The sequence below is a fragment of the Amblyraja radiata genome, chromosome 6, assembly GCF_010909765.2.
Source record: "Amblyraja radiata isolate CabotCenter1 chromosome 6, sAmbRad1.1.pri, whole genome shotgun sequence".
Lineage (NCBI taxonomy): Eukaryota > Metazoa > Chordata > Chondrichthyes > Rajiformes > Rajidae > Amblyraja > Amblyraja radiata.
The window spans coordinates 102,935,999-102,952,828 of NC_045961.1; the positions used below are offsets into that span (position 1 = coordinate 102,935,999).

Sequence of the window (16,830 nt, forward strand, 5' to 3'; positions counted from 1 at the left end):
ATGGACACACTGATCTGTTTTGTAGTCAATGCCTACTATGTTCTGTTGTGCTGAAGCAAAGCAAGAATTTCATTGTCCTATCAGGGACACATGACAATAAACTCACTTGAACTTGAACTTGGATGGGAAAGTGGGATAACATGGGACTAGTGTCAACGGGTGATCGGTGGGCGGCACGGACTCAGTGGGCCGAAGGGTCTGTTTCCACGCTGTATCTCTGAGCTAAACTAATGTCTGCTTCTTTTATTATGGTGAATCTAATGTGAAAATCAGCCACTTTGCCAAATGCGCATTTTTAGATTAGATTAGATTAGATATCCTTTATTGTCATTCAGACCGAAGTCTGAACGAAATTGAAGCAGTCATACATACAATTCAATAAAATAAAAAACAACAATAAACACATATTAACATCCACCACAGTGAGTCCACCCAACATCTCCTCACTGTGATGGAGGCAAAAGTCTTAGGTCTCCAGTCTCTTCCCTCCTCTTCTCCCTCTGCGTTGAGGCGATACCCCCCGGGCGATGTTAAAAACTGTCCCGCGGCTCAATCACCGCGCCCCGGCGTGGTCGAAGCTGCCGCCCACCAGTCCTGCTGACGCAGCCGCTGGCCCACGGCCGAACCCCGGACTCAGGCCACCGCCGCCAGAACACCGTCCCAGCCACCAGAGCACCGTTCCAGCCCCAAGCCGGATCGCCCCACGTGAGTACCGTTACCGTCTCAGCCCCGCGCCAGGCCGCCCCGACATGGGCGCCGTACCTCACTTGGGCTGGGCCGCCCCGACATGGGCGCCGCTCCTCCCTCGGGCTGGGCCGCCCCGACTGGACGCCGCTCCTCCCTCGGGCTGGGCCGCCCCGACATGGGCGCCGCTCCTCCCTCGGGCTGGGCCGCCCCGACATGGGCGCCGCTCCTCCCCGAGCTCGGCCACTCCGACGGAAGCACCGTTCCTTCCTCGGGCCAGGCCGCCCTCCCGGGAGCGTCACAGCCCCTCACGGAAGCCCTGTTCCAGCCCCGAGCCAGGCCGTCCTCACGGGAGCGAGCCCAGGGTGAGTCCTGGCGGGCTCTGCCTCCTGAGCCTCGAGGTCGCCAGCCCCGCCATTAGGCCTCAGTGCAGACGGAGGCAGAGAAGGGGAATACGACAAAAAAGTCGCATTCCCCTGCAGGGAGAGACAGCAAGCCCCGTTTCAACCCCCCCCCCCCCCAAACACGAACTAAAAACCACAACTAGACTAACCAAAACGAAATAATCAACACAAAAAACACAAAACATGCAGGACTGCCGGTGAGCCGCTGCAGCCAGAGCCGCGCCACATTGAAGAAATTTATGGTTTATCAGTGGGTAGGTTTGATGTGTCAGCTGCAGTGAGGAATCTGTTTTACACATGACATTGCAACAATGATTTCCAATTATGTGACGCCTTTAACAAAGCAAAACATCACAAGGATTGTTATTCAGCAGTTGTGGCGGGGTGGCACAACAATTAGTCTCGCAGGTAGACAAAAGTGCTGGAGAAACTCAGCGGGTGCAGCAGCATCTGTGGAGCGAAGGAAATAGGCAATGTTTCGGCCCGAAGGAACTGCACCTGCAGTTCCTTCTTAAACAATTTAAGGGCCTGTCCCACTTGCATGCGATTGCATGCATCTGGCGCGACCAAATGTGATCGCTTGAGGCGTACGGGCCACGTGGGGCCAGTCCCACTTCCAATTGCGGAGGCATATGGAGTTGTGCGGGGCTGGTCCCGACATCGCGCGGGGCTCCGAAAATCCCGCACTGTCCGAAAATTCCGTGCGCTATCGGCCTGCAGGCGCATTGACGTCGTACGCAGCGTCTTGATGGCGAACGCAGCGTCTTGACGGAGTACGCCTAGCGCATGACGTTGCACGATTAATTCACCGCCCGGCGTGCGGTTGCATGATGACGTCACCGCCCGATGCCGTGCGACGCCCAAATACAGTCGGCCCGCCTCCTGCCCAGCTGATTGGTGAGTATGACGTAAATTACGTCACGCGCGAACTTAGCGCGAACTCTGCTTCCGTTTGGTCGCGCCTAACGCATGCAGTCGCATGCAAGTGGGACGGGCCCTTTAGTCTCGCTGCCTCAGTATTCCATGGATAAACACAAAAAAGCAGGAGGAACCCAGCAGGACAGGCAGCATCTCTGGGGAGAAGGAATGGGTGACCAGCAGAGGAGGACAAAGGGCTTAATTAGGAAAGGGGAAATAGATTATGAAAGAAAACTGGCAGGGAACATAAAAACTGACTGCAAAAGCTTTTATAGATATGTGAAGAGAAAAAGATTAGTTAAAACAAATGTAGGTCCCTTGCAGTCAGAAACGGGTGAATTGATCATGGGGAACAAGGACATGGCAGACCAATTGAATAACTACTTTGGTTCTGTCTTCACTAAGGAAGACATAAATAATCTGCCGGAAATAGCAGGGGACCGGTGGTCAAATGAGATGGAGGAACTGAGTGAAATCCAGGTATGCATGCAGGTGCAGCAGGCAGTGAAGAAGGCGAATGGTATGTTAGCATTCATAGCAAAAGGATTTGAGAGGCCCGGGAGCCGTTACAGAGGGAGGAGCGACCTTCGTGCGGTGAGTTAAAAAACCCATCGCGGGGCTTGTTTCAACAGAGGCCCAGGAGCCGTTACAGAGGGAGGAGCGACCTTCGTGTGGTGAGTTAAAAACCCATCGCGGGGCTTGTCTCAACAGAGGCCCAGGAGCCGTTACAGAGAGAGGAACCAAAATCTGCAACGTTCCATTCGCAGATCACACTTCAAATTAAGGGGGCTGGTGGAAGCCTCTGATTGGTCGAACGGACTAGAGGAAGCAGCCGTTACAGGACTAGAGGAAGCAGCTGATTGGCTTGTATCCCGGGTAAGGCTTTATTGTATTCGGATAAGGGGGAGAATGAGGGCCAGGGCAGTTTACTGTTCTGGATGTCAGATGTGGGAGGTCATGGAGTCTGAGTGCCCTCCAGACGTCCACATCTGCGCCAGGTGCGTCGAGATGGGGCTCCTAAGGGACCGTGTTAGGAACCTGGAACAGCAACTCGATGACCTCTGTCTGCTCAGGGAGAGCGAGGAGGTCATAGATAGGAGTTACACGGACGTGGTCACTCCAAGACCACGGGAGACAGAAAACTGGGTCACAGTTAGGAAGGGCAACGGGCAGAGGCAGGGACTGGTGAGTACCCCGGTGGCTGTACACCTTGAAAATAAGTACTCATGTTTGAGTAAGGGTGGGGGAGACAGCCTACCTGGGGGCAGCGACAGCGGCCGGGCCTCTGGCATAAAGACCGGTCCTGTTGCTCAGAGGGTAAGGAAAAGAAGAGGAGGGCAATTGTAATAGGGGACTCTATAGTCAGGGGGTCGGATAGGCGATTCGGTGGACTCAGACAAGAGACCCGGATGGTAGTTTGCCTCCCTGGTGCCAGGGTCAGGGATGTGTCTGAACGGGTCCAAGAAATCCTGAAATGGGAGGGAGAGGAGCCTGAAGTTGTGGTACATATAGGTACCAACGACATAGGTAAAAAATGAGAAGAGGTCCTGAAAGAAGAATTTAGGGAGTTAGGTAGAGAGTTAAGGAGAAGGACTGCAAAGGTAACAATCTCAGGATTACTGCCTGTGCCACACGACAGTGAGAGTAGGAATGGAGCGAGGTGGAGGATAAATGAGTGGATGAGGGACTGGTACAGTGGGTATGGATTCAAGTTTCTGGATCATTGGGACCTCTTTTGGGGAAGGTGCGACCTGTACAGAAAGGACGGGTTGCACTTGAACTCGAGGGGGACCAATATCCTGGCGGGGAGATTTTCAAAGACTACTGGGGAGACTTTAAACTAGTATGGTTGGGGGGAGGGACTCAAATTGGGAAAGCTAGCAGTCACTGTGTGAGGCAGGAGGCAGAGAATGGTAGCACTCTGACCCAAAATGTAGGGGAGGGAGAAGAAAAAGACAATAAACAGAGAATAAGAGAGGGTGGGTTTCTTAAATGTGTATATTTTAATGCTAGGAGCATTGTAAGAAAGGTGGATGAACTTAGAGCCTGGATTGACACCTGGAAGTATGATGTTGTGGCGATCAGTGAAACATGGTTGCAGGAGGGCTGTGATTGGAAACTAAATATTCCAGGATTTCGTTGCTTCAGGTGTGATAGAATTGGAGGGGCAAGAGGTGGAGGTGTTGCATTGCTAGTCAGGGAAGATATTACAGCAGTGCTTTGGCAGGATAGATTAGAGGGCTCGTCTAGGGAGGCTATTTGGGTGGAACTGAGAAATGGGAAAGGGGTAGCAACACTTATAGGGGTGTATTATAGACCGCCAAATGGGGAACGAGAATTGGAAGAGCAAATATGTAAGGAGATTGCAGATATTAGTAGTAAGCACAAGGTAGTGATTGTGGGAGATTTCAATTTTCCACACATAGACTGGGAAACACATTCTGTAAATGGGCTGGATGGGTTGGAGTTTGTAAAATGTGTGCAGGATAGTTTTTTGCAGCAATACATAGAAGTACCTACTAGAGAAGGGGCGGTGCTGGACCTCCTGTTAGGAAATGAGACGGGACAGGTGGCGGACGTATGCGTTGGGGAACAGTTCGGGTCCAGTGATCACAATATCATTAGTTTCAATATAATTATGGAGAGGGTCAGAACTGGACCTAGGGTTGAGATTTTTGATTGGAGAAAGGCTAACTTTGAGGAGATGCGAAAGGATTTAAAAGGAGTAAATTGGGACATTTTGTTTTATGGGAAAGATGTGGAAGAGAAATGGAGGACATTTAAAGGTGAAATTTTAAGAGTACAGAATCTTTATGTCCCTGTTCGGTTGAAAGGAAATAGTAAAAATCGGAAAGAGCCATGGTTTTCAAGGGAAATTGGACACTTGGTTCGGAAAAAGAGGGAAATCTACAATAATTATAGGCAGCATGGAGTAAATGAGGTGCTTGAGGAGTATAAAGAATGTAAAAAGAATCTTAAGAAAGAAATTAGAAAAGCTAAAAGAAGATATGAGGTTGCTTTGGCAAGTAAGGTGAAAGTAAACCCAAAGGGTTTCTACAGCTATATTAATAGCAAAAGGATAACGAGGGATAAAATTGGTCTATTAGAGAGTCAGAGTGGACAGCTATCTGCAGAGCCAAAAGAGATGGGGGAGATATTGAACAATGTATTTTCTTCGGTATTCACCAAGGAGAAGGATATTGAATTATGTGAGGTAAGGGAAACAAGTAGAGTAGCTATGGAAACTATGAGATTCAAAGAAGAGGAAGTACTGACAATTTTGAGAAATATAAAAGTGGATAAGTCTCCAGGTCCGGACAGGATATTCCCTAGGACATTTAGGGAAGTTAGTGTAGAAATGGCAGGAGCTATGACAGAAATATTTCAAATGTCATTAGAAACGGGAATAGTGCCGGAGGATTGGCGTACTGCGCATGTTGTTCCATTGTTTAAAAAGGGGTCTAAGAGTATACCTAGCAATTATAGACCTGTTAGTTTGACGTCAGTGGTGGGCAAATTAATGGAAAGGATACTTAGAGATAATATATATAAGCATCTGGATAAACAGGGTCTGATTAGGAACAGTCAACATGGATTTGTGCCTGGAATTCTTGAATTTTTTGAAGAGGTTACTCGGGAAATTGATGAGGGTAAAGCCGTGGATGTTGTATATATGGACTTCAGTAAGGCCTTTGACAAGGTTCCTCATGGAAGGTTGGTTAAGAAGGTTCAATGGTTGGGTATTAATGGTGGAGTAGCAAGATGGATTCAACAGTGGCTGAATGGGAGATGCCAGAGTAATGGTGGATGGTTGTTTGTCAGGTTGGAGGCCAGTGACTAGTGGGGTGCCACAGGGATCTGTGTTGGGTCCACTGTTGTTTGTCATGTACATCAATGATCTGGATGATGGTGTGGTAAATTGGATTAGTAAGTATGCAGATAATACTAAGATAGGTGGGGTTGTGGATAATGAAGTAGATTTTCAAAGTCTACAGAGAGATTTATGCCAGTTGGAAGAGTGGGCTGAAAGATGGCAGATGGAGTTTAATGCTGATAAGTGTGAGGTGCTACATCTTGGCAGGACAAATCAAAATAGGACGTACATGGTAAATGGTAGGGAATTGAAGAATGCAGGTGAACAGAGGGATCTGGGAATAACTGTGCACAGTTCCCTGAAAGTGGAATCTCATGTAGATAGGGTGGTAAAGAAAGCTTTTGGTGTGCTGGCCTTTATAAATCAGAGCATTGAGTATAGAAGTTGGGATGTAATGTTAAAATTGTACAAGGCATTGGTGAGGCCAATTCTGGAGTATGGGGTACAATTTTGGTCGCCTAATTATAGGAAGGATGTCAACAAAATAGAGAGAGTACAGAGGAGATTTACTAGAATGTTGCTGGGTTTCAGCAACTAAGTTACAGAGAAAGGTTGAACAAGTTAGGGCTTTATTCTTTAGAGCACAGAAGGTTAAGGGGGGACTTGATAGAGGTCTTTAAAATGATGAGAGGGATAGACAGAGTTGACGTGGATAAGCTTTTCCCACTGAGAGTAGGGAAGATTCAAACAAGGGGACATGACTTGAGAATTAAGGGACAGAAGTTTAGGGGTTACATGAGGGGGAACTTCTTTACTCAGAGAGTGGTGGCTGTGTGGAATGAGCTTCCAGTGAAGGTGGTGGAGGCAGGTTCGTTTTTATAATTTAAAAATAAATTGGATAGTTATATGGAGGGGAAAGGAATGGAGGGTTATGGTCTGAGCGCAGGTATATGGGACTAGGGGAGAATACGTGTTCGGCACGGACTAGAAGGGTCGAGATGGCCTGTTTCCGTGCTGTAATTGTTATATGGTTATATGGTTATAGGAGCAGGGAGGTTCTACTGCAGTTGTACAGGGTCTTTGTGAGACCACACCAGGTTAGCCGGGAAGTGGTGTTAGGTAAATTGAATGGATTAAAGGCCGATGTTTCTATGTTTAAACTTTAGTAACATTTTTGTGATATTAAATATCCAGTTTTTAACTGTTTAAAGAAACTATTTTACTGTAATGGCAAGAGTGATAAACAGAGTCAAGAGTGCTTTAGTTTCAGAAACCACAAAACGGAACAATGAAATTCTTACAGCACGGCAGATAGTACACTGTAAAACCAGTAATAAGCAATAACAAAAACATTCATAGAACATAGAAACATAGAAATTAGGTGCAGGAGTAGGTCATTCGGCCCTTCGAGCCTGCACCGCCATTCAATATGATCATGGCTGATCATCCAACTCAGTATCCTGTACCTGCCTTCTCTCCATATCCCCTGATCCCTTTAGCCACAAGGGCCACATCTAACTCCCTCTTAAATATAGCCAATGAACTGGCCTCAACTACCCTCTGTGGCAGAGAGTTCCAGAGATTCACCACTCTCTGTGTGAAAAAAGTTTTTCTCATCTCGGTTTTAAAGGATTTCCCCCTTATCCTTAAGCTGTGACCCCTTGTCCTGGACTTCCCCAACATCGGGAACAATCTTCCTGCATCTAGCCTGTCCAACCCCATAAGACCTACAACTTTAGGCTGTGCACGACATACGCAAGGAGAAGAAGAAGATTATATATTAAAAAACAGACAAATAAAGAGACAGGTCGACAAAAGTGCTGGAGAAACTCAGCGGGTGCAGCAGCATCTATGGAACGAAGGAAATAGGCGACGTTTCGGGCCGAAACCCGGAAGGGTTTCGCCCCAAAACGTTGCCTATTTCCTATAGTGGAGATTGTTCAACTCTTTGCATGGAGCGAAGGAAATAGGCAACGTTTCGGGCCGAAACCCCTCTTCAGACTGTAATGAGACATACTGACATTAAACAAGCACCTCACCTCGACATTAAACTGAAGTCTTATACTTAAGTATGATTGTCAAAGTGTCATAGAGTCATACAGCGTGAAAACAGGCCCTTCGGCCCAACTTGCCCACACCGGCCAACAATGTCCTATCTACACCAGTCCCACCTGCCCCGCGCTTGGCCCATATCCCTCCAAACCTGTCCTATCCATGTACCTGTCAAAATGTTTCGTAAAAGTGGTGATAGTCCATGCAATGCTGAACATGGTTATTTGTTAAACTGCGTGCAAAAGAGGCATTTCACTGTACCTAGGGTGGCACGGTGGCGCAGAGGTAGAGTTGCTGCCTTGCAGCGCCAGTGACCCGGGTTCGATCCCCACTACGGTTGCTGTCTGTATGGAGTTTGTACGTTCTCCCCGTGACCCGCATGGGTTTTCTCCGAGATCTTCGGTTTCTCTCCACACTTCAGAGACGTGCTGGTTTGTAGGTTAATTGGCTTGGTATCGATGTAAAGAATGTCCCTAGTTGGTGTAGGACAGTGTTGATGTGCGGGGATCGCTGGTCGGCCCGGACTCGGTGGGCCGAAGGGCCTGCTTACTCGCTGTATCTCTAAACTAAGTGACAATAAAGTACCACTGAGCCATTGAAACATGACCCAGAACAGCCTCAGTTGCAGCACAGTAACTCTGTGGACATATGGCAATAGGTGCCATTTTTGCCAGTTACAACTATATCTTGTGAACAAACGCGTAAAAAGAGTGGAATGAATAGGGCGGCACGGTGGCGCAGCGGTAGAGTTGCTGCCTCACTGCGCCAGAGACCCGGGTTCCATCCTGACTACGGGTGCTGTCTGTACGGAGTTTGTACGTTCTCCCCGTGACAGCGTGGGTTTTCTCCGGGTGCTCAGGTTTCATCCCACATTCTAATGACGTGCAGGTTTGTAGGTTGTGAATCTGTGGAATTCTCTGCGCTGTCTGTACGGAGTTTGCACGTTCTCCCCGTGACCACGTGGGTTTTCTCCGGGCCCTCCGGTTTCCTCCCACATTGCAAAGCCGTGCAGGTTTGTAGGTTAAATGGCTTCTGTAAATTATCCCTAGTGTGCAGAATCGAACTGGTGTACAGGTGATCACTGGTCAGTACGGACTCGGTGGGCCGAAGGGCCTGTTTCCATGTTGTATCTCTAAACTAAACTAATGGAGAGGGTGGAGAAGAGTTTAGTTTGATGCCACCTGGATCACAGGGTCGTAGTTAAAAGGGGAGAGAGACACAAGTTGCTGGGGTAACACAAAGGGTCAGGCAGCATCTCTGGAGAATATGAGACTAGGTGAAGTTTCGGGTTGGGTCTGAAGAATGGTCCCAACCTGAAATGCCATCCATCCTTTTTCTCCAGAGATGCTGCCTGACCCGCTGAATTACTCCAGCACTTTGTATCTATCTTTGATGTAAACCAGCATCTGCAGTTCCTTGTTGCTAGCTACAAGGTTGAACAAATCTGGATTGCTTTCTCTGGAACATCAGAGGCTGAGGGGTGACATGGTCAAAGTTTATTAAATTATGAGAGGCCTAGATAGGATAGACAGTGAGAACGTTTATATTTTGCCCAGGGTCATAAGGCCAGTGGGAGAAAATGTAAAGGAGATAAGTGTGTTTTTCCGCTTTCTGGCTAGTATGCAACAAAAGCTTTTCACTGTACCAAATGACTTTGTCATATGGGGATGATCAGCCATGATCACATTGAATGGCGGTGCTGGCTCGAAGGGCCGAATGGCCTCCTCCTGAACCTATTGTCAAGAATCAAGAGAGTTTTATTGTCATCTGTCCCAGATTGGAGAATTAAATTCTTGCTTGCTGCAGCACAACAGAATATGTAAACATAATACAGAACTGGAGATAAAAGTTCACTGTGTCTATATACCAAGTCAAATCAAGAGAGTTTATTGTCATGTGTCCCACATAGGACAATGAAATTCTTGCTTTGCTTCAGCACAACAGAACATAGTAGACATGAATACAGAACAGATCAGTGTGTCCATATACCATTATATAAATAAATACACACATCAATAAATAAGCTGATAAAGTGCAAATAACAGATACTGGTCTATTAATCGGCCATATGTGTATATTTTCTATTGTCCATTGTCTATTGACTGCTGAAGTTTAGTTTAGTTTAGTTTAGCCTGGAGATACAGCATGGAAACAGGCCCTTTGGCCCGTGCTGACCAGCGATCACCCCGTACGTCAGTTCTATCCTACACACTAGGGACAATTTGCAGAAGCCATTTAACCTACAAACCTGCACGTCTTTGCAATGTGGGAGGAAACCGGAGTACGTGCAAACTCCGTACAGATAGCGCAGAGAATTCCACAGATTCACAACTCTCTGGGTGAAAATGCTTTTCCTCATCTCCGTTCTAAATGGCATACCCCTTATTCTTAAACTGTGGCACCTGGTTCTGGACTCCCCCAACATGGGGAACATTTTTTATAGACAACAGACAATAGGTGCAGGAGTAGGCCATTTGGCCCTTCGAGCCAGCACCGCCATTCAATGTGATCATGGCTGATCATCCCCAATCAGTACCCCGTTCCTGCCTTCTCCCCATATCCCCTGACTCTGCTATCATTAAGAGCCCTATCCAGCTCTCTCTTGAAAGTATCCAGAGAACCTGCCTCCACCGCCCTCTGAGGCAGAGAATTCCACAGATTCACCACTCTGTGTGGAAAAAGTGTTTCCTCATCTCCGTTCTAAATGGCTTACCCCTTATTCTTAACCTGTGGCACCTGGTTCTGGACTCCCCCAACATGGGGAACATTTTTAATAGACAATAGGTGCAGGAGTAGGCCATTCGGCCCTTCGAGCCAGCACCGTCATTCAATGTGATCATGGCTGATCATCCCCAATCAGTACCCTGTTCCTTCCTTCTCCCCATATCCCCTGACTCCGCTATTTTTAGGAGCCCTATCTGCATCTAGCCTGTCCGATCCCTTAAGAATTGTATATGTTTCCATAAGATCTTCCTCTCATCCTTCTAAATTGCAGTGAATACAAGCCCAGTCGACCCATTCTTTCATCATATGTCATCCAACCATTCTTTCATCATATGTCCTTTCTGTACTGAAGGATGAGAAAGATCAGGTCATCACTGTGCACACTGATGGAGATAGATGGGCAGTATTATAGGCTGAAGCACTAGGCACTAAAATGGAAAATATCTCCTTGAAGGAGGTCAAATTAATCTGAGGATCAGCGCGAGAACCCATCACACTGATTTAGCTCCACAGTGCTCCCAAGACTATCCTGTTACGCAACTGTGCACAAAAGAGTTGCTAAACTAACCATTCCTTCCAGCTCCATTTGGACAAATGATTCAGTAACATTTAAACATGATGCCAAAGGTGAAAGGCTTTATAGTTTCAAGGGAACAAAAATAAGACGTATACAAGAGTGGCATAAAGCCTTTTTATTCATTGGAACCTGGATCATAATCAGGGAGGCATCTAAATCATGGTTGCTGACTCATAGCGCCAGAGAGCCGGGTTCCATCACGACTACGGCTGCTTGTCTGTGCCTTCTCCCCGTGACCTGCGCGGGTTTTCTCCGAGATCTTCGGTTTCCTCCCACACAATAGCCAATAGGTGCAGGAGTAGGCCATTCGGCCCTTCGAGCCAGCACCGCCATTCAATGTGATCGTGGCTGATCATCCCCAATCAGTACCCCGTTCCTGCCTTCTCCCCATATCCCCTGACTCCGCTATCTTTAAGAGCCCTATCTAGCTCTCTCCTGAAGGTATCCAGAGAGCCGGCCTCCACCGCCCTCTGAGGCAGATAATTCCACACACTCACCACTCTCTGTAAGAAAAAAGTGTTTCCTCATCTCCGTTCTAAATGGCTTGTCTCTTACACACCAAAGACGCAGAGGTTTGCAGGTTAAGTGGCTTGGTATAAAATGTAAAATTGTCCCTGGTGAGTGTAGGATAGTGTTAGTGTGCCAACCAGCGATCCCCGCACACTAACGCTATCCCACACACACTAGCGACTAGTTACATTTATACCAAGCCAATTAACCTACAAACCTGTATGTCTTTGGAGTGTGGGTGGAAATCCAAGATCTTGGGAAAAAAACCCACACACGGTCAAGGGGAGAACGTGCAAACTCCGTACAGACAGCACCCATAATTGGGATTGAACCCGGGGTCTCTGGCGCTGCAAGCAACTCTACCACCATGCCGCCATGATAAATCCAAGGAATCAACTTGCGTACCTCGGTTCTGAAGTCTTTGCTTCCTTTAGCTCGACTGCGAAACAGTTTCAGCCCAACACAAGTGGCCAAGTACAGCTGGAGGATGTGTGGGAACAAGGGGCTTCAGGAGACAGTCGCTGGTCACTCACCTAACACGCCGAGCCGGTAGTTGAGTGTGACCACGATAACGTTGCCGTAGCTTGCCAGAATGCTGCCGTCGATCAGGTTGCCTGTACTCTCCATGTACGAGCCTCCGTGAATGTACACCATCACCGGCTTGGGGCCGTTGTCGTGAATGTCTGAAAGAGAAGCAGACGTCTGGCTTCAGGCAAAGACCGAGCACAGAGGGTACACACACGTACACGCACGCTCACTCACACACGCAGGCACGCTCACACACGCACGCTCACACACGCACGCTCACACACACACACACACACGCACGCTCACTCACACACGCAGGCACGCTCACACACGCACGCTCACACGTACACGCACGCTCACTCACACACGCAGGTACGCTCACACACGCACGCTCACACACGCACACTCACACACGTACACGCTCACACACGCACGCTCATGCACGCTCACACACACACGCTCACACACGTACACTCACAAGCACACTCACACACGCACGCTCACACACGTACACGCTCACACACGTACACGCTCACACACGCACGCTCACACATGCACGCTCACACACGTACACTCACACACTCACTAACGCTCACACACGCAGGCTCACACACGCACGCTCACTCACACATGCACGCTCACTCACGCGCGCTCACACACACACGCACGCTTACACACACATGCACACATGCACGCTTACACACACACGCACGCTTAAACACACATGCACGCTTACACACACACGCTCACACACACGCACGCTCACACACACGCACACTTACACACCCACGTACACACATGCACGCACACACACACACGTACACTCACACACACGTACACACACACATGCTCACACACACATGCTCACAAACACGCAGGCTCACACACAGGCACTTTCACACACACACGCACATGCTCGCACACATGCTCACACACACATGCACGCTCAAACGCACGCTCACGCACACACACACACGCACGCTCACACACATGCTCACACACTTGCACGCTCACACACACACACATGCTCACACACCCACACGCACACTCACACACACGCTCACACACACACGCACGCTCACACACACGCTCACTCACATGCACGCTCACACACACGCACATGCTCACACACACACACACGCTCACACACACGCACGCACACGCACACCCTCACACACATGCTCACACACACACGCACACTCACAAACACGCTCACACGCTCACACTTACGCTCACACACACACGCTCACACACACACATGCTCACGCACATGCACGCTCATACACCCACACACATCTACATGGAAACACGTCATGAACACATGCATGGACACACACACATACACTCAAGCACACACACTTCCACATGTGAACATGTGAACATGTCACGCACACTCATGCATGCACACACATGCATGCACACACACGTGCATGCACACATCCGCATGCGCACATGTGCATACACATGCATGCATTCACACACCCAAACATGCACCCACAAGTGCACACATGCAAACGTATATATCGATATACGCACGCACGTATATGCACACACGCACACAAGCTCGCACACACACTTAACTGAGCAATCTCTCGCACATGCACATGTCCTATCCACAGCATGCTAACACACACATGCACCGCACACCCATTCACGCACGCACACGCACACGCACACACACACACATGCACCGCACACCCATTCACGCACGCACACGCACGCACACACACACACACATGCACCGCACACCCATTCACGCACGCACACACACACACACACGTACACACGCACACACACGCACGTACACACGCACAAGCACACGCACAAGCACACGCACAAGCACACGCACGCACACCACTTTTACGATGATATATTTAAGGGGGTCAAACAGGAACAGGGTGGAACTGCAGCCATTCGATGGGAGTCACAACATTGTTGGTGAGGTCAGGGCTCCAAACATGCTGGTACATTCAAGGTTGAACGAGGAATTTTCCATCTTCCAATGCACGTCCCACATGTGGAAGGTTGAAATTAAGTTCATGCATCAAGCATGGGTATCGCCTGAGCTCTTGCCTGTGCTTGGCTGTCGTGAAGTGCGGAGAGCACAGAACCATGATCTTCAGCTGGTCAGGCAGAACCTCGGCGCTCTTGCTCCCAGCTTTGACAATGTCCAGCTACGCCGTCAGGAGCTGGGTGTGAATGGTAACCGGGCCCGTGAGGCTGGTGGGACCGCCGGTCACCTATTTGGTGGTGTGTACCCAAAAGGTCAATTGGCTGCCCGATAAGATTCAAATTGCCCTCAAAGACTTTGACGCCAAATGTGGCAATTCTGCCATGGACATCCTGGTTACTCATCAAACCTGGCTCCACTTTAGCCATCAGGACCAGAGCAATCCCAGGTCAGAATCTCCAACCCCCTCTGCCCGTCTGTAATGAGTTCTGAAGAGGGTGGTCATTTGGGCGTGATAGCTGAGAGCTCTCTGATGAATATTGTCTGCAGTTTTGGTCCCCTAATCTGAGGAAGGACTTTCTTGCTATTGAGGGAGTGCAGCGTAGGTTCACAAGGTTAATTCCCGGGATGGCGGGACTGTCATATGCTGAGAGAATGGAGCAGCTGGGCTTGTACACTCTGGAGTTTAGAAAGATGAGAAGGGATCTTATTGAAACATATAAGATTGTTAAGGGTTTGGACACGCTAGAGGCAGGAAACATGTTCCCGATGTTGGGGGAGTCCAGAACCAGGGGCCACAGTTTAAGAATAAGGAGTAAGCCATTTAGAACTGAGATGAGGAAACACTTTTTCTCACAGAGAGTGGTGAGTCTGTGGAATTCTCTGCCTCAGAGGTCGGTGGAGGCCGGTTTCAAGAGAGAGCTAGATTGGGCTCTTAAAGATAGTGTAGTCAGGGGATTATGGGGAGAATGGCAGTAACGGGATACTGATTGTGGATGATCAGCCATGATCACATTGAATGGCGGTGCAGGCTGGAAGGGCTGAATGGCCTACTCCTGCACCTGTTGTCCATGATCTAGTCAAGTGGCTCTCTCGGGTCAAGAGGGAAGGGAATGATTGAACAGCGATCCTCAATGTTTGCCAAATAGCCGAGGCTTTCTGCTCCCCGACTTCGGGCAAGGGCATTGTCTATTGTCTATTGTCTATTGGAATCCTTATAACTCATCCTGCTTGTTGCGGGGCAAGGGAGCCTCATGAGAGAGTGTGAGAGAGGCAGGAAAGGGCGGGCCGCCTTTCGGGAGACGGGTTGGAGAAAACGCCTCACACACAGAAAACCTCCTTGCATCCTTCCCAAACCCTCCCACCTACCCACCCGGTGGAAGTTTATTCTCTGAAGCGAGTCGGCATTCAGGGTGAAGACGAGAGAGAAAGAGAGCGCAAAGAAAAAAAATTCACAACGCACACAAAATGTGCGCGGCTTAAGAACGGAAAGAAAAAAAAATGGTTTTGGGTGAACCTTTGGTTGTCATGCATTGGGTTTGTGGTGGGATAGTCATTCGAGCACATACAAAAAAAAAAGATACCTTCTTCTTCACCATCACCATTACTGGCTATATCATCTGCCGCTTTCTTTGCGATGGCGCCTAGGTTCAAAAAAAGACATGAGGAGAACAAAGGGAAGAAGAGAATTCGGAAGAAGAAAAAGAAAAAGAAAAAACACCACAGGTTTGCCAAGAGGAATGCAAACTTTAATCTGAAAGAAAGAGAGGAAAAAAAAAATTCTTCCCCAAAAAAAAGAAAAATCAGAACCCAACGCATTAGTTGATTATTGCACAGTCGTCGATTTTTGAGAGATTTTTTTACGATGGCGAAACGGTTTTATTCGGTCAGCAAAAAAAAAAAGAAAATGGCGTTAATTCCTCCCCCATCAAACGGGTGAAGAAATTCAACAAGAATCGGTCTTTAACGCACAAGGTTCCAAAAATAATCAAGCCAGTCAGAAAGATACCACAGGGGGGGGGGGGGAGGCACTTTTCAAAGCTGCACTTTGATCAAACAGTGGTGATTCTCCTTGGTCAGCGCTCAACATAAACAGGGCCCCTTGGCACAGAGTTCAAGAAGGAACTGCAGATGCTGGAAAATATTTCCTTCGCTCCATAGATGCTGCTGCACCCGCTGAGTTTCTCCAGCATTTTTGTCCCCCTTGGCATAGAGCCTTATAACCAATAGATGTCCGCAAACGGGAAGGGAATATCAGTTGGGAGCGGAACGGTGGCGCAGCGGTAGAGTGGCTGCCTCACAGCGCCAGGGATACGGTTTCAATCCCGAGCACGGGTGCTGTCTGTACGGAGTTCGTACGCCCTCCTGTGACCGCGTGGGTTGTCACCGGGTGCTCCGGTTTTCCTCCCACACTCCAAACACGTACAAGATTGCAGGTCCATTGGCTTGGTATGATTGTAAATTGTCCCTAGTGTGTGTGGGATAGTGTTAGTGTGCGGGGCGATCGCTGGCCGGCACACATTCGATGGGCCAAAGGGCCTGGTCTCCACGCTGTATCTATAAACTAAACTAAACTAAACTAAACATGGTGGGCCGTAGGGCCCGTTCCTTCGCTGTACAGTTTTATGTTTTATTTTTTATGTTTTAGAACCAAGAAAATTAATGGAAA

General features: G+C 48.6%; 1 protein-coding gene across 2 annotated transcripts in view; it reads right to left on the reverse strand.

The window, feature by feature from the left end:
• nlgn4x (neuroligin 4 X-linked) overlaps positions 1 to 16,830 on the reverse strand; it is a 200,162-nt gene that overhangs the window by 81,163 nt on the left and 102,169 nt on the right. The window contains exons 2-3 of one of the 2 annotated variants that reach the window (XM_033023360.1): positions 15,746 to 15,805; positions 12,217 to 12,366 (exon numbers count right to left, since the gene is read on the reverse strand). In XM_033023360.1, the coding sequence (XP_032879251.1) occupies positions 12,217 to 12,366; positions 15,746 to 15,805 (210 nt within the window). The remainder of the gene's footprint in view (positions 1 to 12,216; positions 12,367 to 15,745; positions 15,806 to 16,830) is intronic. The other variant, XM_033023361.1, reaches the window with a different exon arrangement.